This window comes from Haliotis cracherodii, unplaced genomic scaffold, assembly GCF_022045235.1.
Source record: "Haliotis cracherodii isolate W230 unplaced genomic scaffold, xgHalCrac1.p SCAF_13, whole genome shotgun sequence".
Taxonomy (NCBI): Eukaryota; Metazoa; Mollusca; class Gastropoda; order Lepetellida; family Haliotidae; genus Haliotis; species Haliotis cracherodii.
The window spans coordinates 26,516,336-26,540,396 of NW_027266268.1; the positions used below are offsets into that span (position 1 = coordinate 26,516,336).

The 24,061-nt window shown below is 41.6% G+C and overlaps 1 protein-coding gene across 1 annotated transcript in view; it reads right to left on the minus strand.

Moving 5' to 3' along the window:
- Positions 1 to 1,940: 1,940 nt before the first annotated feature.
- LOC139458561 (formin-binding protein 1-like) overlaps positions 1,941 to 24,061 on the minus strand; it is a 29,488-nt gene continuing 7,367 nt past the window's right edge. Inside the window, exons 3-13 of the mRNA XM_071239988.1 lie at positions 19,790 to 19,937; positions 19,079 to 19,141; positions 18,185 to 18,289; positions 17,725 to 17,887; positions 14,800 to 14,972; positions 14,216 to 14,431; positions 5,526 to 5,707; positions 4,410 to 4,542; positions 3,476 to 3,624; positions 2,651 to 2,736; positions 1,941 to 2,153 (exon numbers count right to left, since the gene is read on the minus strand). Coding sequence (XP_071096089.1) covers positions 1,990 to 2,153; positions 2,651 to 2,736; positions 3,476 to 3,624; positions 4,410 to 4,542; positions 5,526 to 5,707; positions 14,216 to 14,431; positions 14,800 to 14,972; positions 17,725 to 17,887; positions 18,185 to 18,289; positions 19,079 to 19,141; positions 19,790 to 19,937 — 1,582 coding nt within the window. The 3' untranslated portion in view covers positions 1,941 to 1,989. The remainder of the gene's footprint in view (positions 2,154 to 2,650; positions 2,737 to 3,475; positions 3,625 to 4,409; positions 4,543 to 5,525; positions 5,708 to 14,215; positions 14,432 to 14,799; positions 14,973 to 17,724; positions 17,888 to 18,184; positions 18,290 to 19,078; positions 19,142 to 19,789; positions 19,938 to 24,061) is intronic.

A 24,061-nucleotide genomic window follows, 5' to 3' on the forward strand; every position in this document is an offset into this window, starting at 1 on the left:
CATTAACAAGCACAAACAGTAATGATTTAAATAATATAGCATCACAAATTACAGCATGATATTATACACAACTGCATCCTCGTCAACTAAGAAGTTATGTGCATGCTGTACATGACACAGAGCTAAAACAAGATCACAAGGGAAGGACAAAGGGCTAAAAGCAAGTCTATGTTGTCGGGATACCAACGTGGACATTCCTCAGTAGGGGATATTCCTGTAGTGTGTATGCTGTCCATATATATTCCTACATTAGACAAATGTCTATCAAGACTGTTGACTTCAGTCAACACAATAAAGGCCTTTTTTCTTAATCAAGTTGTGTAGATACTAAAACAATATGATGTTGTGAAAATGATGTTTTGAAGAATTTCACAACATGACAAGAATTCAACATATTAATCATCCAGCTACATAAAAGCATGTGCTCAATTCAATTCATCGTTACAGAGGTGCTTTCCTTTTTTCAAATTTGAGTGCATAATTCTATCAAATTTCTCGGCCTTCATTGGAAGAGCATCACTACTATAGAGTTACTTCCCCTACTTTCACAGGCTTCTCCAGCAGTCAACAGGTGCCCTTTGCTGTATCCCGACTGAATGCTGATCATCTGTGCAGGCAGCGGCAGCAACAACAACAGCGTACAGCAAGCCAGCATAAGTACATTAGTATCAAATATATACAACATGAATGACTACATATATCAAACAGATTAAAAAGGTATAAAGTGTACCTTGATCGTTTAAAAAAGTTGATCTGTTTATCTCCAGCCAGAGAATTTGATTGCACGATTTAATCATCAGCGTAACATGAACCTCTCCCCAAACTACAGTCGGAGATGAAGCCGAAAGACAGCCCTTTGATGTTGCAGCATTAATATCCAATCTGACCACCAACACATGGTAAACAGCACACAATGTAAATGCATTGTCAGCAGTCTTCTAATATCTGTTACCAAAGAGCTGCCTTTCAAACATCAGCAAGATTAAACCTTACTCCATCATTCAAATCTACATCAAGAGGCAACTGTCTTCATTCAATCCTCTTTTGTCCATTATCAATACGTTTCCTCGACAACTGTGTGACTCTTGTATACGTACATTCTTTCTAGAAAACTACAGAACACATTTATATCAAATCGCATCCTTCTTCGGTCTTGCTCAGGGTCCATGATGTTGCGGTCAGCATTTGAAGCAGGTGTTATACATGATGTTGATGAAGCTGGGTGGGCGATGTGTTGCAGGGTTAACTCAATGCAGTGTTGGACTCCGATGGGTAATCTCACCACGTGAAGTAATGACACCATCAACCCTACCCTACATAGATCTGACTGACCTAGTTACTAGATGAAGCAGATGGACACTGGACAGCAATGGCGTGACACAGCATCATGGACCGTGGACTGTAGTGGGAGAGGCTGAAGCTGCTTCAGGCAGATACTGCCCAGTGGAAGGTATCATCAGTCATCTCCTGTACCCACAAGGTCACAAGGTGAATCTTACTAGCTTACGAACTGATGCAACCCTGTCCCGTACAAGGTTATAAGATGCATCTATGTAGCTTGATAATTGATGCAATCACAAGGTGAATGTTACGTAGCTGTGTAACCGATGACAACGCAAGCTAGGGCTTCTCCATCACCTGATGGGCCTGCGCAGGCATCTGACTGATTGCAAGCATGGAGCTGTGGACTGACCACCTGAAAGATGACCTAGGTTACCTTGTCACCTTATGATAGTACTTTCACACATTCCAAGTCGGCTCTCAGTCTGTTAAAACAGGACGGTGCATTTTCTAGCATGGCTTGATGAAGGAACTATGGAGACGGTCTGTTCCAAACACTAGTGGGATTTGCCCGCTGCAGACACCTCAATGTTCTCCTGGTTATGAAACACGACACTCAATCAGCAGCTTGCATCCTGGAGATCTCATTTTAACAACCGACAGTGACATCTTTCAGGTCTGTGAACTAGAGTAATGCTATATGGTGTGCTAGACTTGATCCTGATCGTACAGGTGGACCTCTATGTAGGATGTCGGCACGAAGCCCTCGGAGGTATCGTCCCGCTTGACCCGCGTCCACCCGTCGCCCTGGTCAGCCTCTATGATGTTGAACTCTTCATTCTCCAGCATGGAGATCGACCCTTCGCTGCTTCCTGAAAACCACAGCAACAGGGTGAGTTTATTTGGGAGAGGTAAGGTAAAGTGAAATGGGGTTAATGTCATGTTAAAGACTATTGCACTTATATAGCGAGGTGCATGCCTGTGCGTGTCTTCCTGTATTAGTCCGAACTATTGCCAGTCTTATAGTGCTAGCCCACTGAGAAACCATGCTGCAGTTCAACATGGACACTCCACTCAGACACAGTATACTGACTCTGAGCCAACCAGTCCTTGTCTTGTCCCCAAACTGCTGAGTGTCAGGCAGGATAAAAACAACTACCTTCTTTTAACGTCTATTGGTATGACATCTCCGGGCAGATGCTGTTTCAACAAGACCATGGAGGCGGTCTTATTTAGGAGGACTGTGCTTTCTGCTGTCTAATGACAGATGGTCAACACGTGTACATAAAGATAAATCAGCATCAAGCTACTTTGGTACGGATGTTGTGATGAAAGTTGGCATGGGCTTTGCTACAGTTGTAGAACTCACCATCAAAAGGATATAATGCCCGACAGGTTCCGATGATAGGAAACGTTTCAAACTCATCCTCCCCCTCCTCATCTCCATCAATAGGCCTGAAACAGAAGGTCAGTATGAGACGTTAGCAGTGAGTGGGAGGCAGTTTCATATTACGATACAGTGAAGTTTCCACACAGAAACATAAATATCAGAGGTACATATCATATGTAAGGTTCAGCTTGATGTTTGTTTTCTATGGATGTGAAATGAACATTGCAAATATTCAGAGTAACATTTGTATCAACATCAAAACAATTGTTATTATTGATAATTCTTGGAATACTACCTCTATTACATCACTGCCATAATATTGTATTCAGGCTGCGACCACACTAAAACAAACAATCAGATTTTCATCAGAAGTCCTCCTCACTGTCAACTATACATCATTAGTCGTATCCCTAATAGCACTCTGGACGACCTCTTCCACGTGCAGAGGCAGGTCATTTCGGGTCTAAATGACTTCATTTCCTTTCTAGATGTCATTTCCGGTCTCTCAAAGGTCATAAAGGTGTCATCTGTGACGTCACTTCCGGTATTGGTTCCGGTCGTGACGTCACTTATTCCACTTGTGATGTCACTTCAAGTCAGGAGGAAAGCCCGAAGTGATTCAGGTCTCAGAAGTTACCACTTTGGTGAAACCCACAAGCTCGGGTGTGCTGCTTACAAATCTAGAAACATTACCAGGGCGAACCAGGATTCAAACCCACAGCAAACTGCGGCACCTTAGACGACTGGGCACCCCGTGCCCCAACAACAACCATGATGTGACAGACACTGACAGCATATACTTACGCATACACATTATGCTGCAGGTTTGGTGTTCCTGGCTCGGAGACCTGCTGTTGACTGGCTGGGGTACTGCCATCTGACACACTTGGGGACAGCGACTCGTTAGACGTACTGTGGCGCCGATGTTTACCATCAGCCTCACCTAGATAATTCTGGAACACATAACACAAACACTCATTTCATCACTCAATATGTCCACACTACCTAGTAAGCTGAATGCTGACTTTCGTGGAACCTCGATAGCCTGGAAATAATTCAGGGACAATGTTGAACATGAAACGCATTATTGCCGGACACTTGTTTATCCAAACAACTAATTTCAGCAAGCAATTCATCTCTACGAAAACAGTAGGTAGATTTACGTAGTCAGTAGTGATGGGTATTGGCCTTTTCTATAGCCATAAATTGCAATAATGATTCATGTATTCCGATACATACCACAATATATTGCATGACTTCTTTCATTTGTAATTTGTAACAAAATACTAAAAAAGGTCACATACATCACACTTCCCCTGCAGTTTTTTGACAACTTTGTAGTAGTCCACCATTTTGTTGGATGTTACTCTGGCCACAACACAAACGAAATAGACAGATCCTATACAGGAGGCTGGTCGTGAATAATTTGGCTTCTTCGATCACAGGAATCAGATGCTAATTTCATAATTTCAACTGGAGTTGTCACTGATGTACATTTTGCCAACAAGATGAAAATATGCATGATTTTGAAAAACCCAATATACACCAGTATTTTCCAAACATATTGTCGGAAGTATTCATACGACAATCCTTAAGAACTCTCCAGTATAATGTTATATGTTTCAGGACCTACTGATTGACGAGAGTGATCTAACTGACGTGTCTGTGTGTCCACCTGCCCCCTGTGTCTGTACTTGGAATCATATTGATTAAATGGCATCAACGTGTTTTCACTCACCTCAAACTTTTGCAGATCTTGCCGTAGATCATCTATCTTTTGAGCATTTTCTTCTATTTTCTTATCTAAGGTACTTGGATCTCCTAGAGCCGGGTTGTTTGCATAAACATCTTTCATCTTCAACATGCCTTCCCTGTAACAGCAAGCCATGTATACAGTCAAACACCGTTGTGTTGGAGTTGAGAGACCTATGTCAATACTGAGGTTCCACACAACCGAAAATGATAAATAAAGAAGGAACATGCAGGGGCAATGCTTTTACTTCGAGACAACAGTAAGTTTGACACAACAGTGTTTCACTGTAATCTCAAGGTATCCCTGTAAAGGCAAGTCCCATGTAATCTCAAGTTGAACTATAGCTATCCCTGTACAGGCAAGTCCCACATAATCTCAGGCTGAATTAGAGCTATCCCTGTAACAGCAAGTCCTATATAATCTCAAGTTGAAACAAAGCTATCCCTGTAACAGCAAGTGCTATATAATCTCAAGTTGAAACAAAGCTATCCCTGTAACAGCAAGTGCTATATAATCTCAAGTTGAAACAAAGCTATCCCTGTAACAGTTTAACTCTACATTACCTCTGTCTGTCCTACCCCCAAGGACTACCACCCTCCCACAACCCTACATTACCTCTCTGCCTGTCCTACCCCCAAGGACTACCACCCTCCCACAGCCCTACAGTTCCTCTCTGTCTGTCTTACCCCCAAGGACTACCACCCTCCCACAACCCTACAGTTCCTCTCTGCCTGTCTTACCCCCAAGGACTACCACCCTCCCACAGCCCTACAGTTCCTCTCTGTCTGTCTTACCCCCAAGGACTACCACCCTCCCACAACTGTACAGTACCTTTCTGTCTGTCTTACCCCCAAGGACTACAACCCTCCCACAACCCCACATTACCTCTCTGTCTGTCTTACCCCCAAGGACTACCACCCTCCCACAACCCTACAGTTCCTCTCTGCCTGTCTTACCCCCAAGGACTACCACCCTCCCACAACACTACATTACCTATCTGCCTGTCTTACCCCCAGGGACTACCACCCTCCCACAACTGTACAGTACCTTTCTGTCTGTCTTACCCCCAAGGACTTCCACCCTCCCACAACCCTAGAGTACCTCTCTGCCTGTTCTTTGGCCATTTCCTTCTTGATTGCATCAATCTTCTGCTGCAGCTTCTTCCGACGCTGATTGGGAGGCAGGTCACTGAAGTCTTCCTTTGGGTCATCCACCTGAAGACAATCAAACCAGTCATATCTCACTCTAAACTGGTCAATATCCATGTAAACGCCCACCATCAAGCAGATATGTCACAAGTATCTTTAACAAATCATTTCTAACAAAACATTTTGTATTTACCACAAAGCATGTCATTCACATAACAATACTCTACATGATCATTAAGCAAAGCGAAATAAGCTGCTAAATTTGCGTTCTTTATCTGTGGGATCATGCCATGTTACACAAAATTACTCAATGTTAATTTCATGGCAGGTCACAATTCATATACAATGATATGGCTGTATGTCACTGAAATGACCGCACATCATCATCACCATCATCATTCCTAAAGGACAACTGTATTAATGACAATGCCACAACGAGGTCAAGGGACCTCATACTAGCATCTACCACTGATAACCCATAACATGCACGCATGCAATACCAAAGCATACCACAGCATGCAATTTCTACCACTGCTGTTTATAACCACCTAAAACCGTTTTGGTATTCCACTTACTCATTTGTAAGCACGAGACAGCGATTAAGCTGTCTATACTGTTTCATTACAAAATGTTATCAGATGAAATACTTAAATTAATCTTTTTGTTCTGTTTGTTGTTTAAGACCGCACTCAGCAATATTCCAGCTATATGACAGCGATCTGTAAATAATCAAGTCTGGACCAGACAATCCAGTGATTGACATCACAAGCATCAATCCATGCAGTTGGGATACGATGACATCCATCAACCAAGTCAGCGAGCCTGACCACCCGATCCCGTTAGTCACCTCTTATGACAAGCATAGTTGCCGTTTAGGGCAAGAATGGGTTGCTGAAGACCTATTCTACCCCGGATCTCCACCGGTCAGTTAAATTAATCAGTAGATCATAAAGAGCATTTACTGAGCACAGCAAAAATGTAAATAAATATCCCAGGCATTGATTAAATGTCCAGTGAATGGTGCCTCAGTCCATCAAATATCAAACCTGGACACTTGCTTAGGAAAAGTAAAGCATATCCTGCAAATGTAACACATTAAATCAACAAAAAATAATTCCAGGCAAAAAAAACCCACTGCGAGCCTAAGGACAATGTAATGTTCTGTTATGGACAACATGCAGAAAACACTGGTGAGAACGCAGGGAATGTTAAGTAGCCTCTTACACCAGTGTGAGGACAGGGTTGAGGAAGTCAACCTGACCCGCCTACTTGTGAAGTCAAGTGTTGATATTGTGCAGCAACACTCCGATGACCACATGGCTTGATTTACAGCTTCTGGCACAATAACAATACTCACTCTCTAATTGCACCTTGTAAACAAAGTCGTACCAAATAGTTGTCACATACTGTTCTCGCTTAGAATTCATGGCCTGAACTTCATGTAATACAAATTGATTTCGTTATTTGTCAAGTAAACTGTAGTCTTCCATATTACAGAGCACCATGTTATCAAGACATTAATCCATCCTCGTGGACATTAATGTATAGTTGCATGTTAAGTCAAATTAACATTTACACAAGAATATTTGTCAACTGTGGTTTGTATTCTGACTTTATGACTGCCCCGTGGCCTAGTGGACAGAGCGTCCGCCTGGAGAATGGAAAGTCAATGGTTCGCGTCCTTGGCCATGTCATACCAAAAATGGTACTTGTTGTTGCCTTGCCTGGTTCTCTTCATCAAGGGAATAAAACAAGGACTAGTCAGCTCAGTCTGTACACTGTGTCTGAGTGGAGTATCCATGTTATACTGTGGCATGGTATCTCAGTGGGCGGGCACCATAAAACCAGTTTTAATCTGGACTAGTAGTACAAGCAGCCATTCACACTCATGCATGTACGTTGATATAAGTAAAACAATCTTGAACACGATGCTAAACCCCATTTCACCTCACATCAAACTTTAGAGTTTAATGAAGCATTTGCACATTTCAGAGTGAGTGAGAGAGTGAATGTTGTTTTCGCTGAAGTATTTCAGCTATATGGCAACATACAGTAACTGAATTTCACACAGGAAAACCAGTGGTTGACAGTATGAGCAAATATCCACGCCAGCTAGAGCCATAGTATCAGAAAGATCCCAGGTTTAGAAGTGCTTAAGACAAACATCAGATACTTGGAATCCCCACCGACATGTCAGAGGGTATCAATGGGTATCAATGGAGATCCACTTCAACATCACTCCGTGGACATGTCATTTGTTTGCTTGCTGTCAAACCCCACACTCAGCAATATTCCACCTCATAGAGTCTGGACCAGAAAATCCAGTCATGACATCATGAGCATCCATCTACACAAATGGGATACATCAACCAAGTCAACAAGCCTGACCATCTGAACCTGATAGTGGCCTCTTGCGGCGAGCATGGGTTGCTGAAGACCAATTTTAACCCGGATCTTGACAGGGTTGAATTCTGAATCAAATCGCAGCCACAAGAAATAACTTTACATGGTGTCATACATTTGGGCCCCTCCAGGGCACAGCCATGTTGTATTAGTAACAGTGTCATGTTAGAACAACACTGATGGTAATTAGAGTTCCCGGCCACCAACATCCAAAGGTCAAGGTCATCATGGTAGTTAAGTACAACAGAAATCATTTGGTTAATAACTCAAAACAGTGCTAAGGATGGAACTAAATGGGATGGTTTGTTTGCTTTTCTTCCTTGTTTCTAAAAAAAGTATAGTTGCATCTATCTTTTTCAAAAGGGGAGATAATTATATAAAACATGGTGCTCAGGCTGGTTGCTTGTGACAATGGACGTATCATCTAAAGAGATGAAGATTTACACACGGTCACACTACGTAGCAAATTTGAGTTAACTTTCTCGAATATTTCTCTCCATAGATAGATGTCCATATTTCTGTACCAACACTGCTTTGATGAAACAATTTCCTGTTATATACAATAGATAGACATGCATCTTTCTTGATGACATCACAGAGTCGCTACATGTTCTCTAAGACAGTTACCATGGTTACATACTGAAGGAAGTACATCTAGGACTACAAGTTGTCAATTTGTAACCTGGGCATGCCCTCTGTGAAACTCTCCCAATCATTATGCTGTGCTGTTTGTTAAAGTGCTCTTTGACAATGATTAAGAAAATTTCCCAGACCATCCCACGTTTTATATCCCCATCTGGTGTTGTACAAGGGAGAAATATGTTCTTAAACAATAGCCCACAAGTGAAAATCAGATGCTGAAGCTGTTTTTTCAACGTATATAAGATTTGTTCCTCTCTGAAAATCCTGTTTTCAAACAAGATACAGCATCACAAGTCTACATAACTCACCTGTCCGGATTAATTTTGATTGTATTCCATGCACTTTAAACAGTTGCAACATAAATGTATTTCCTTGGGACTCTTCTGCAAAGATGCCCCATGCCAAACATTGTTGTTTGCGTATTTGATAGCACTACATGTTTGATAAACATCGGATCTTGACAACTATGTGAAAAGAAACTGTCATCTATCTTCACTGATAAAAGAAATTTGTTGGAGGTGCAATCTTCTGTTTGAGAACATGTTTCAAATATTTCTGGATGACAGATTCAACAGTCTTGACTGTTTGCTCAGAAGCCAGAGTGTGATGAATTATTTCCCCTTGTATATATACACCAGACAGGGTGGTAGATTCACAGTATATACCACAGATCCAGAAGTCTATGGCTAACCCAGTTGGAATCATATTACTTGTCATTCTGCTGCCATTTTTCAAAGCAAATGTCATCATGCTATACACATTCAGAGGAAATACATTTTGTTCCTTCCTGAGTAAAAGGATGCAAACACAATTCTTACTTCACAGAGCTCTCAAAAAAAATGAATTCTTGTGATCGTTAAACAGGAAAAAGCCCATTGTGCAATTTCCGACATTTGCTTTGTAAAACAGGCAACAGAAAACATTGTGGAGCAGATTTGCCACACAGTGACAACTAACAGGCTGTAGTTATGACATTTCATTAACTAGTTTAACACTGTGTATACAACTGACTACACTAATCCTAGACATGACCAAATCAACTGTCACAGTGTGTTGCATCTGCTAACTCTAGGAACTGAGTAATATGCAGGCTCAGTAGATCATCATATCAAACCATATCTGCCCAGGCCAGGATTGACAGCTCCATAATGAATACCAATAATGGTAGCAATATAATGGAGTCAAGAAAGAGACGTCCTTTTGTACATGGGATTCAAGGGTCTATTTAAAGGGAATTTGGGACGCAAATAAAATCTATTTGGTACGTATATTCAACATTTAACAAAATATAACGTACATAATAATTCCCTTTACCGGTATGTATTCTATTTTTAAAATATTTTTCTCAGTCATTCAATTTCAAATCATACCCTTTCATGAGCTAGGAATGAGTTTGAAAGTTTTTCGTCTGCGATCTGGATTCTGCCTTCGTAGAGTGAATATTAAGAATTGTGTTAAGTAGTCTTTCGGATTCAGGGGTGAACAAATGAGACCGACTGAAAAATGAGAGGGGATTTGGGATTCAGGGGAGCAGGGGATGTTTCCTGAAATGCCATATTCTGATATGATCATCTACTCAGCCTGTTCTGACACCTGGGTCTGGATGCTACAAGATATCATAGACACGGCATACCTGGATGAAACCTTCATATACACTGGGTACATGTGTGACACATAGCATACATATTTGACACATTGCATACATCTGTGACAAGTTGCATACATCTGTGATGTGATTGCAATATATTCCATACTTTAAGCTATGTTAGTATTAAATATATGCAAAATGTTACTGGGATATAAAAAATAATAATTTCGAAATGGTGTAAAAGTTGTTTGTTACAGGGCACAGGGATTACGTTTTAGAAATTGGTTTAAAAAAAGATGTGGGTTGCTAAGAAAGTGGACACTGTCCTATCAGAACGAACAGTTATCACACTTAAACATGACAGGTTGTCATGGTGACATCTTAAGTTTACCAGAAGTGATGTTTTTGTGAATTTGGATGATACTTATGAAACTTTGGATAGCTATTTTTCAACTTGAAATCTAAATTATAACTTTTTAAAGACAAGAAATTCAGAATTTAAAGGGAACGTATTTCCTGCATTCCAACATAGGAACACCTAGTTTCTGAGAGCAAACATAGGAGTACTGTGTAGAGTGATTGTCTGTGGCTGTAATGCATGGTCTGTCTATGACATAGTGCAGTAGATCCAGTGAGAGAGACTGACGGACGACGGACAGTGACACAGACATACGAGGTGGGCGACATATTTACCGTGGTAGAGATTGTGGGTAACTGCGATAACAGCTAGAAACAAAATAAATACACACATAGCCTTCAGTTCCGAAGTATCTAGCTTGGATGAGCATCTCTAGCGCTCTATGCTTATATGGATTCAACCCTCTCTGTATGAAGCTACCCAAACTAAAACCAACCACTCTTCATATCAGACCGAAGTTGCAATTCATAGAAACATGTACGCACATTGTACCAAGTTGGGATACATTATCGTTAAAGAAGATGGATTAATTTTGAATTTTTTCACCAAGTCAAATAATAATTAACGCATCGAGATACTTTCTGGGTGTTGATGAAATCATCCAACTTGATTCCAAGTAGGCCTGGAAAACGTGCTGAAGAAGGTGAGGTTTCTAATAAAACTGTGCCAACCATCACCTCAGTTCGTCATACTTCCAAACAAATGAGAAATGTAAAATTCTATTGTAATAAATCTTTGTCCTGGAAAAAAGCAATGTAAACAGTGACGCACAAAAGAACAAAATTAACAAAACAATACCTGGAAGCAATCTGACCATGCACCTTGACAAAGATACCCAGCATTATGCCATGATCAGCAGCTACCTCTAGTGTTCCATGGACTTATTGACTTCATAAAAGGGCTCCATTTCAGAACTTTAATTGTTGACTTATTACCTGTGGTTTACCATATCGCTGTAGTAACCCTATCTCAGTGCTGCTCCCTTAAAACAATTTAGATTTGGACTTGTTGCTACACGGAGCTGCTGACTGTGCCAGTGTTTTCCTAATAGATTCCCGATCCAAATGTGCATCGTACTTTATAGGCTTCAGCAAAGTGCCAGCGTCATGATCTAACGACAAAGGCAACATGATTTACTTCATGAGACACTCGTCTTCACATACAAGTACTTATATTGTAGATGGAGCAACAATATATTTACTTATCGAGTTGGAAATCGGACTGGTAAAGATTTTTTATCTGCAATAGCTCTCATACGATGACAGCCATAAATCTGTACCTTCTCGAGGATCCATACCCGGTAAGTACATGGAAAGCTGCATGATGGAAAATAGATGTACACATATTTGAAGGCAAATCTATTAGGAAGCAAATTGTCTTGTGGTCTTCATGGGGTTATGATTCATGTACATACGGCAGGGTTGTTAGTGCCGATGTTCCAAATCGGGAATCTATTAGGTAAACATGATGGGACAGCCCGTAGCTGTGCATAGCGACATGTCAATATCAAGGCAGCACAGAGATACACTTACCTCAGCTATCTTTCCATATAGCTTTTAAAAACGCATTCATAAAATTAAAGTAATGTGACATTATTCGGATGCTACAAAACTACATGGAACACAAGGTGTCCTCCCCATCTGGCCGACGCTGTCAAACTGCTTGCAGCACAACTACTCACACACCTACTCATGCCATGCTGAAAACATAGGACTGGGTACTAGACAGGAAACTCAGGGGAAACTATAATGCAGGATGGAAAACAGGACTGCATTCTTTACATACCAATAATCCAATGATCTTTAACATGAGGAAAAACAAATAATAACGGCTGGCTAGAAAATAAAACTTTGGTACAAAATTCTCCCGAGAAATTCTGTTGGTTGTTAACACTCACACAAATACATTGAAGAGAAACCTACAAACAAATTGAGTCAACAGTCAGACACCAAGCACTCAAATCGAAAAGAATATATCCTGACGAAAAATTGGAAGCGTCATAACATTAATACGTCTCTTGAGTTAAATCAGTTGTCAGGAAAGATGTATGCAATTCATGAAAATGAACTACGGTGAAAGGTCTGCTACATGAAACATGAGAATACATGTGAATACACGTGAATTGATGTGATGAACGTTATGTGCCCTTGAAGGATGAAGCCGACGATGAGGCAAGATGAAACATGTCTGACAACTGATCTAACACAGGAGCTTCACTGACATCCAACATCTAGTCTAACTGCCATCAAACAGACCTGAGATTTCTGCAGCAACAGTTAATGAAAATGTTCAGTCAATGTTTAAGAAGACAAATCATCTTTAGAAAACAAACAAATTCCACATATTTATAATTACAAATTGGGAATAATGGTAAAAACAACTGAGCACAACATATCTGTAGGAATGACTCCATTACGCCCCAAATGTTTAAATAAAAACCTTTTAAAAAAATTAAAAAAAGAATCTGCAAAAGTAACACCTAGAGTAGACCGTACAATGAAGTGCATGATAAATATTCACTTTACACATGATACAGTAGGTCAGATGACCATATGCAAGAGGTTGTGAAATACATCCGAGTGCATACCACACAGTCTCTACAGTGAAAGCTGTATTATAATCTAGCCTATCTGCCAATGCAACAAACACTCTAGCTTGGGTTAGTGGCATATGGCTGCCTACACATAGTTAAGAATATTAGGAATAAAGAAGATTTGCTATAGTATGGATAAACATCTTGTCTTTTTCTTAAAGTAAGACAAACGTTGATTCATTGTAAACAGAACGAATTCCCTCCCTGGTAAATCACATCTACTGACAATAATACCTTGCCCTACAATAGTCAAAAACACATCTTACAATCTAGCAGTACTACCAACACAGAGTAAGGGAACAATAAAGTGGGCGAAATATTTTGGCGTTCTTAAAGTTCCTCATAGTGTACCACCTGCTAACATTTTGTGAGTTCACACACACAGCTTGAGACTGAATACTTACTGATCAATTACATCTGTGAAATAAAAGGGGGCTGGCAACGGTAGGATATTGTATTATGTAGGTCTTTTGGTCAAAGGTTCAAACACAGGATTTGAAACAGATATGTAGGATGCCCTATTCACTTCAAAAGTTTCTTTAAGTCTAGATGAGCCAACATGAAATAAAGCTTGGAAAACACCAGCAAAATCAGTGGACATGTGAGATGAGATGTCACAGTCATTACATTTAAAAGAATTTCTGAGTCTAGTTTACCTAAAGGATTACAATAAAATGTGGACTAACATCTAGTCTCTGAAATGAAAATATTTTACAGATAAATTATCCTCTTAATAAAATACAACAAAAAGGAGCCCAGGGACTTCATTTTGAGAAACTGCAGTAATCTAGACTTGCCAAATATTACAGACCAGCATGGGCTGTATGGGATCAATTTGTTTTCAGGTCTGTATGACAGACAAAGCAAAGTGCATCGTTCCCTTATGTTCGGTTGGTAGTACATGTGCTTCCTAAAAGAACAGTGCACACTCCTATTAATATTCTAATCCAAAATGACCAATATGTTAGTAGAGAGACCAACAATCTGAACATGACCTACCTTTGATGACTGAAATAAACCAAATATTCCCCCTCGTTTCCGACTCTTGCCAGAAACAGTGGATGTCTTATAGGTATTTTTCATGTCTGAAGGCGCTGATTTGGGTGTGGAGTGGTTCGAGTTTTCGGTGGCCTGCATGTTGCTCAGATCTTCGAATGGAATGTCACTGGGGACCTGAAACCCTGACTTGTGCCTCTCGATAACCATCTTTGAATCCTGAAAACATAAGATGAGGTCCGATGAAATGGAGTGAACGCCATGTCCAAAAGTATAGCACTTAAATAGCGACGTACAAGTGTGTGTGAGTGTGTGTGTGTGTGTGTGTGTGTGTGTGTGTGTGTGTGTGTGGGGGGGGGATTGTCTGGTCTGGACTCAATTATTTACAGACCGCCGCCATACAGCTGGAGTATTGCTGAGTGCGGGGTTAAACAACAAACAAACAAACAAACAAACAAACAAACGAACAAAGACTCTAACTCTGTCATCTACTTCCTGGTAAGCATAAATATATACTTCTCTACTAGCAATATTCAACACTACATTCAGACATTAAACAATTGTGCATGGTTGTATTGAGGTCTCACTTCTTTTGCATTTATGGCTGCTGCAGCCTTCTGCATGCCGTCGATGCAGGTGTTGATGATGGGGATGACATTCCTGTCAGCCTCTGCACTCTGACCTATAGCTGACTGGAGGCGGTTGATTCGCTTCTCGTCCATATCTTGTAAACCCTGAAACACACAAAAATAAGCTTGTACTTGTAAAAAGATGAAAGGGTAATATGACATAAAAAGTTGATTAAGATTTTAGATTTGATCTGTTTGTTGTTTAACGCCACACTCAGCAATATTCCAGCTATATGACGGCGGTCTGTAAATAATCGAGTCTGGACCAGACAATCCAGTGATTGATATCATGAGCATCGATCCCCACAACTGAGATATGATGACATGCATCAACTAAGTCAGTGAGCCTGACCACCCGATCCTGTTAGTCGCCTCTTACGACAAGCATAGTCGCCTTTTACGGCAAGCATGGGTTGCTGAAGTCCGACAGATTTGTTCTTGGGCTGATATTTTATTTAAGTAATTATTAATTAAGTATTTTTAAAGTAATGTGATAAACATGACATAACTTTCATTTTTATATACAGTAGGATTAGACCTTTCAAATGGTGTATGACATATAGTCGCAAACATGTTTTACAAGCTGATACTTTCCTTGATAAATGAGTGAGTGAGTGAGTGAGTGAGTGAGTGAGTGAGTTGGGTTTAACACCGCTTTTAACAGTATTCCAGTTATATCATGGCGTGTCAGCTTAATATGGGAGGAAAGCCCAAAGTGATGCAGGTATCAGGCGTTTACCACTTTGGTGAAACCCACAAGCATGGGTATGGTGCTGCCAAACCTAGAAACATAATTGGGGCAAACCGGGATTCGAACCCACAAACATAGGTTTCTAGCGAGTCCAAGGGACGCAATTCTGCACAGTGAATTGCGGTGCCTGAGACGACTGGGCCACAAGTGCCCTCCCTTGATAAATGAAGGCTTCATCTATCACTACTTAATCTCTGGGAACTCGGTGTGATAGCAGTAAAAGCTTCTGTTGGACTGGTTGTGTTTTGTAATTGATATTGCAAGTGTATGTCTCCCTGCTTCATCAAAAATGTTTGGGTCGAATAGGACTGGAACAAGTCCAAATTTACTCCCCGGGTACCCACCCCCCTATTACCCGGGTACCCACCCCTCTACTACCCAGGTACCCACCCCTCTACTACCCGGGTACCCACCCCTTTATTACCCGGGTACCCACCCCTCTACTACCCGGGTACCCACCCCTCTACTACCCGGGTACCCACCCCTCTACTACCCGGGTACCCACCCCTCTATTTCCCGGGTACCCACCCCTCTATTACCCGGGTACCCACCCCTCTATTACCCGGGTACCCACCCCTCTATTACCCGGGTACCCACCCCTCTACTACCCGGGTACCCACCCCTCTATTACCTTGGTACCCACCCCTCTATTACCCGGGTACCCACCCCTCTACTACCCGGGTACCCACCCCTCTATTACCCGGGTACCCACCCCTCTACTACCCGGGTACCCACCCCTCTATTACCCGGGTACCCACCCCTCTATTACCTTGGTACCCACCCCTCTATTACCCGGGTACCCACCCCTCTACTACCCGGGTACCCACTGTGGGTCTCAAGAGACAGGTACAAAATGTCCAATTGGCAAAACGTATTTAGATACAGGTATCAAACAATCTGGTCATGTATACAATAAAGTTGACTTAAGTTATATCTTTATTCAACAATAGTCCGAAAGAATGGGTGCATAGTCAGAAAGAAATGCGAACATTAGTGACTTGTAGCGTAACCATAGAGTTTTAGATAATTTTTGTCTTTAAACAATACATCACGTGACTAACCACAAGTCTGGGTTGTCCCCTGGGTACCCGGGTCCTACTCGTTACCCCCTCGACCCGGGTACCCGAGTTACCATTTTTAAATGTGCTGGCCCTTAAACATTTTCAACATCATTCGTAAAGGAATATTCTTTCATAGACTTTTCAAACAGAGAGTCATCCAGCTGTACATAGTTGATAAGGAGATCACTCAATTCACTATATTTCATACGTTGTACTCATGGTCAAAGGGACGATGCAGTTTACCGGGTGCAGGCTGATCTCTACCATCTCGCTCAATTACTGCGCTATAGTGTGACCGCTGTCTCGCAATACTACTCCAGTGACTCTCGCTTCACGATCCTTCAACACCCCTTTTCGGTCTTAGGGAAACTTACACATCTTTACGATCAAACACCCCTTTTCGGTTTTAGGGAAACTAACACATTTTTACGATCCAACATATCTTTTCGGTCCTTAGGGTTAGCTTGCTTAGGGCAAGGGTAGGCCATAAATTCTTACCTTTTCAAGAGTTAATCTGATTGGTCGGTCAGGTTGACATAAACAATAGCGGGTGTAGTTTCAAGAAAAGATTAATGGGACATCACACGCATGCGCAAGTCATTGTTTACTTAATTGCGCATGACTGTTATAATTTTGGTAATAAACTTAAGATAACTTAGCACTAAGACAGATTCAAGAAACGTAGCACTAAGACAGCTTCAAGAAACATAGCACTAAGACAGCTTCAAGAAACTTAGCACTAAGACAGCTTCAAGAAACGTAGCACTAAGACAGCTTCAAGAATGGGCTTAGATAAGATCTTTTTCACAATGAGACATTTATGACAATCTTAGTAACAGGACTGTGAACAGGCTGCCAGGTGAGCTACAAAAGGTCCTTGCTCAAACAAATTGCATACAGTAAACTACATTTATAACCAAGACGTTTATAACCAACTGACGGATATAACGAACAGTTAGTTTTTTTGTCCTGTCCCTAAGCTGTATATGCTGCATACATGCTTATAACAAACTACGGTTATAACAAACTCAAATAAGTGGTCCCTTTGAGTTGGTTATGACTGTAGTTCACGGTATGTTGTGAATGATGAAGACGGGTGTACTACCTGAAATACTTGTGGCATGCCGGTGGAATAATACTCTCTCTGATGAGCATTGGTCTGCTGGAGCTGGGCAGCGTACTCGTTTTTGCAATCCTCACATTGAGAAGCCTTCGTATTCATCACAATTCGATGCTGCAAAGTTAAGAAATAAAACATGGGAGTCCAAGCATGGTGAAACTTGAAATGGTAAAAGTCCTACTGCAGTCCGTGCCAAATACTCTCAACCTCCTAGTCTGAAATTTTCACAACTTTCAGCTGATAATAGTATATACATAACACTTTTACCTATGTTCCATTTGAGGAACAAACCTGGAGCCTTCCTGTGACAGGAAGATCATTCTCTCACTACACTAGCTCTTCCCACATACATAGCCCAGTACTGAAGTCAAGCTCTACTCAAACAAGACTGACACACAGGGTGATAATTACCTTTTCCACTTCAGCTCGGGACAGATTGATGTCTGCATCAGCCTTCCTGTAATTGTCTAGAGCCTTTTCACTGTCTTTGAAAGCCCTTTCGTACTGTCGTTTTGACTGAAAGGTGTAGAAATAATGTCAACACCATGTAAAGTTATTCTTATACCTCAGAAACAGTACACAACATACCTTTAACTCAGAGATATTGCATCAATCTACATTTCTTCACTTGAGAATATACAATCAATACAAAAATGACCATGTCATATTTATTTTTACTACAATTTGAAAGCATTAATTACTTTCAAGAAATGCCGGATGTCATATTTGCATGCAATGTAATTACTCTGATCAGTTGTTTAAAACAAATTCCTCTGAACAATTTTTGTTTGTTTGTTTGTTGTTTAACGCCACACACAGCAATATTCCAGCTAAATGAACAGACAATCCAGTGATTGAAATCATGAATATCGATCCATGCAATTGGGATACAATGACATGCATCAACCAAGTCAGAGAGCTTGACCACCCGATCCCGTTAGTCGCCTCTTCCGATAATCATAGTCGCCTCTTACGGCAAGCATGGGTTGCTGAAGACCTATTCTACCCCGGATCTTCACGGGTCTCCTCTGCACAAACATCAATTCAAGTAGTGTAGTGTCTACCGCTGAAACTGTGATAGCTGGCACACAGTCTTGAGCGTTACCTCTCTTTGTTCAAGAACACGGAAGCAGGCAACCACATGGCATATGTAATTGATACAAACACCTAAGAAAATAGAGCTTGCATAGCCTTGTACTTATTCTACAAGTTGGTATCTAACAGTACTCCCAATTGTCTCCCCTTGCTCAGGTGTCCCAACCTGTTGGTAACTCCCAACAGAGAAGTCACGGCCATGCATCTCACCTTATCTAACTGTTGGTATGACTGTTTAAGTGAATCTTGAATCCTTGTTCCTTCATGTAAATGCTGAAATGATAAACACACATCCATGAACACCCCACAGGAGCTAAGACATGAAAACGTGGCAGATTTTAATCATTATCACACACGCTTTATGGGGATTGTGTCCTGTTTGTAAATGTGTGGCCATTTCTATATTAAGTGTGTACATATCCTATAGTTTGGTTGATCCCTGTAGGTTGGGAAGTAGGCCTGTAAGGGATGGATCTCTCCACCATTTGGAAATCTATAACTAATGTCTATATGACACCTCTTTATATGTATCAATTATAAACAATAGGGTTTCTATGAGTTTTGTAAAAGCATGAAAACAATAGTCTATTTTTAAACATCTTTTAATGTGTGCATCTGTCAATAAAACAACTTAAAAAGGATTTTGGGGGTAAATTAACCAATGATCAACCAGACATTCTAACTTCTTAATTTGCATTGCATCCAGCTTCACTTTAAAATACAAAATTTGGTGTGTTATGATTAAGACTGGTTTTACGCCACACTTAGCAATATTCCAGCGATATCATGGTGGTGGTAACCAGAAACCCACATCACACCCATCTAGGGAATCAAACCTGTGCTTGCGACATGACGAGCCAATGCTTAACCACTTGGCTACCCCAGGCCCCTATTAAGACTGAGTCTGAAACAAGCAATCACCCTTTTCCTCTCCTGTCTGAGCTCCCCAATGAGAGCCTGCAGGTCTTTAAAGACGGTGCCCTGCAGGTTCTCAGCCACCATCTCATGCTGGCCCGCGATGTCATGCAGCTCCTTCACCATGTCCACAAACGCCCGCGACCACGTAAACCTGAAACACAAACCCACGGATTAGTTACAATAGCCACCAGCTGTTTACTTATGTAATGTTTGTTGTTAAAGTAGGACCATTTTGGTCTTCACTGTAAAGTTTTCCCCAAAACCAGCATCACATGGCTGCAGTATTCCTTCCATGTAAAATAAGACCTGTTTTCCCCCAAACCAGCATCACATGGCTGGAGTATTCCCTTCCTGTAAAGTAAGACCTGTTTTCCCCCAAACCAGCATGCCTTTGCTGAAGTCTTCCTTCCATGTAAAATAAGACCTGTTTTCCCCAAAACCAGCATGCCTTTGCTGAAGTCTTCCTTCCATGAAAAATAAGACCTGTTTTCCCCAAAACCAGCATGCCATGGCTGGAGTATTCCTTCCATGTAAAATAAGACCTGTTTTCCCCAAAACCAGCATGCCATGGCTGAAGTATTCCTTCCACGTAAAATAAGACCTGTTTTCCCCAAACCAGCATCACATGGCTAAACGGATTTTCTTCAGACCCGACAAGAGCTGTTGAGATAAAAGACTACAGGATGGAAAGAGCTGGAGTCCCTACCTGACTGTCAGGTATATAGAGGGGATGTCATCCACCTGGGAGGGAGGGAGGGAGGGAGGGAGGGGGTAATACACAGCCCCACCCACACCTCCGGACAGTTGCCAGGAAACACAACTTTACACAGGTAGGTGGGTAGGATCATGCAGAGTTGCCATAGATGAAGCCAGCTAGGAACGAGATAAACACACTGGGGCAGCTATAGATACTGGTTACACCTTCACAGGTGAGATGTCAGTATAGAAGGACTGTCTGTGTCATTCCTTTGGGTCAAAGCCATTCCAGGAAGAATAAAGATCCTATTGATGATTAGATGCAAGATGGAATGTTACTTAGTCACTGTCATAGCAGTGTGAGAAATTGGCCTTGACTAACTGCCCAATAGTTAAGGTATCATAAGGACTAGTACAAACTTGCCCTTTTTAAGGGTTTTGCTAGATGTAATCATTATTAGGACTAGTGGACGAAAACTGTTAGTTTCTACCGCTGCATAGGGTCAAGTCATAGGGTAATAGACAAGTGCTTGACCATGTCTGTATTATTACAAACTTTGGTATGAACAATCAGCCAGTGTTTAATTGTCCTCACATACTTAACACATTTATTGCTAAGCAGGAGCAGTGACTGAGTCAGTAAGTGAAAGTTATTGCATGGTACAGATAGCAATACTACACCTCTACCAGTCTGTAATAAACTGAAGGTTAGACAAACCAGAGGTTGATAGCATGAGCACCAATCCATGCCACTGGGCATACTGACACTCAGCCAGGTCAGCTCTCATGACAAGGAGGGCATGGAATTAGTTCTTAAACCTGTTTCTCTGAGATCACTCACAATGTATGTTTTACTGGATTACACCTCTTCAGCCCAGTGAAGTCTCCAGCCCATATTCATATGTAGCAGCCATTGTGATCACCCAATCTCCAAAATAGTCCTTTTTGTTTGTTGTTTAACACCTCACTCAGCAATATTCCAGCTACATGACGGCGGTCTGTAAATAAGAGTCTGGACCAGACAATCCAGTGATTGACATCATCAGCATCAATCTACGCCATTGGAATACGATGACATGCATGAACCAAGTCAGTGAGTCTGATACCGTTAGTCACCTCTTACGACAAGCATAGTCGCCTTTTATGGCAAGCATGCCAAATTAGTCAGTTCATACAACACAGGGTACTGAAGGCCAAAGCTCAAACCTCCACTGCACCACTGTTACAAAGCATTGCATGTTCCTGTAATCATGGTAATGTTCTGTCAATCATGTATTTTCTTTGTGTCGCACACACTTAGTCTGATTACACCATCACAATCTATCAAAACCAAAACCTAAAGCCCGTGTGTTTTATTTCATATGAAAACAATCAACAAAGAGGACGAAAGAAGCCAGCATTGCCTAATCACCAGCCTACTACACAAGATAAACAGGATTAAATTGCTTTTTATGATTACGCCGGTGTGGAGACTGTACTGGATGCCAGGCCAGGTTCACCAGCTGTTTCTTATCATAGCCTGGAGTTGGTAATAATGTAGAAGGCACAGAGCTTCGGGTGACTATCTGCCCTGGCAGGGAGGAGGAGGAGGTATCTTCAACACAAAAACCTGTGTCAGCAGTTTCTGGTTGACTGCAGCTAGACATGATATGGGTGTTACGTGGCTTGTCTTCCAGGTTGTTTAAGCATATCAGGCCAGTTGAAGGCTTTTCAGAGCTTCTTGGTGAGAATGAGTGAGGTGGGTTCTACACTTCTTTTAGCAATATTCCAGCCATATCACAGGAGGGTACACCAACAATAGGCTTCACATACTGTACATGCATGTGGGGAACCCAGCCTTGGCCTTTCAAGATGGACCACCTCCGAGGTCTTGTGGTAGAAACTACGCCCGGAGAGCAGCAAGACTGGGGTTCAATCCCAGCCGCATCATACCAAAAGAAGTTAAAAGATGGTACTTGTTGTTACCCTGCCTGGTGCTTGGCAATAAGGGGCTAAAACAAGGACTAGTTGGTTTGGAGTCAGTATACAGCGTCTGAGTGGAGTATTCATGTTAAAACTACAGCATGGTATCTCAGTGGGCTAGCACTATAAAATCTGCATTAGTCCTGACTAGTACAAGTGTATGTGCACGCTCGCACACAGCGATACAAGTGCAATCATCTTGGACTCGACGTTAAACCCCATTTCACCCCACCTTTCAGGATGACAAATGAATACTCTAACCACTAGGCTACCCCACCAGCCCTAGTATGGTAAGAGGCAGGATACAAACTGTGGGAAGGCTTGTCTGTAAACAAGGAAATAAAGTGGTGTGGCCTTATGTTGACTGCATGTTGAAAGGGACCAATAGATAAGTAGGTCAACAGGGGTTAATAAGAATATTCATCATCAACTGTTCTTATTGTCCTCCATTTTCAACTTTTAAAGTACACACCAACATTGTAACATAATGAGGCAAGGTACGTGCTAATCCGCAGCACACATGGCTGTCACAGGTAAGCTGATTGTGGTCACTCCATGAGGTCAAATTCTCAGCCAGATAATCAGGACCTCAGGGAGTCGCCTCTTTCTATATATCATTGTACTTTACATGGGCCAGATGACCATGTGACCTTGGGGAAACGCCCCCTTTTTTATACCATTGTACTCACATGGGAAAGCCGAACTATACAATAGGTGTAAAATGTTTATTCTGATTACCAGCAGGATGCAGTTTACCTGCATACCTTATCTGTTTGGAAATCTACCTCAGCAATTGTACAATAAATACGGTTATTCTGTATATTAGCTGCATTTTCACTACAACCCATGTTGTTTATTTTCAAACACAATTGTGACTACAATGTCAACAATACTGTGGATAGATATCTATCTGTTTTTAACATGACACAGATTATGAATCATATTTGATTTATAACCTTCACATACCACTAACACAACCACCTTTCTTGGCTGACCACTTGCTTGTCGTGTGCCACGCCCCCTTCTCACCATTGCGGTCACAATTACAAGAGACCACTGGTGATCCAAGTGCCACACCCCCTTTTCACCATTATGGTCACAATTACAGCTGACCACTGGTGATCCAAGTGCCACACCCCCTTTTCACCATTATGGTCACAATTACAGCTGACCACTTGGGATCCAAGTGCCATGCCCCCTTTTCACCATTATGGTCACAATTACAGCTGACCACTGGTGATCCAAGTGCCACACCCCCTTCTCACCATTATGGTCACAATTACAGCTGACCACTGGTCATCTAAGTGCCACGACCCCTTCACATGACTTTTTGCATGGGTGCCTCCTTATCTGAGCTGCCATTCCTGTGACTCCATTCTATATGGTAATGAACAGAATAAGCTTGCTCTGTGATCACCTGTGTGATGGAGAGATTGTGGTTATCCTACAGAGATCAGCAGTGGGCCATGCAATACTGACATCTGACACCTAGTGCTGCTAACACACCAGGATGTATATCACAACAGTTCTGTGAACAAGAAAATAAAGTGAAATGGCCTTATGACTGTTGACTGCATGTTGCTAGGGACCGATAGACAAGTAGGTCGACAGGGGTTA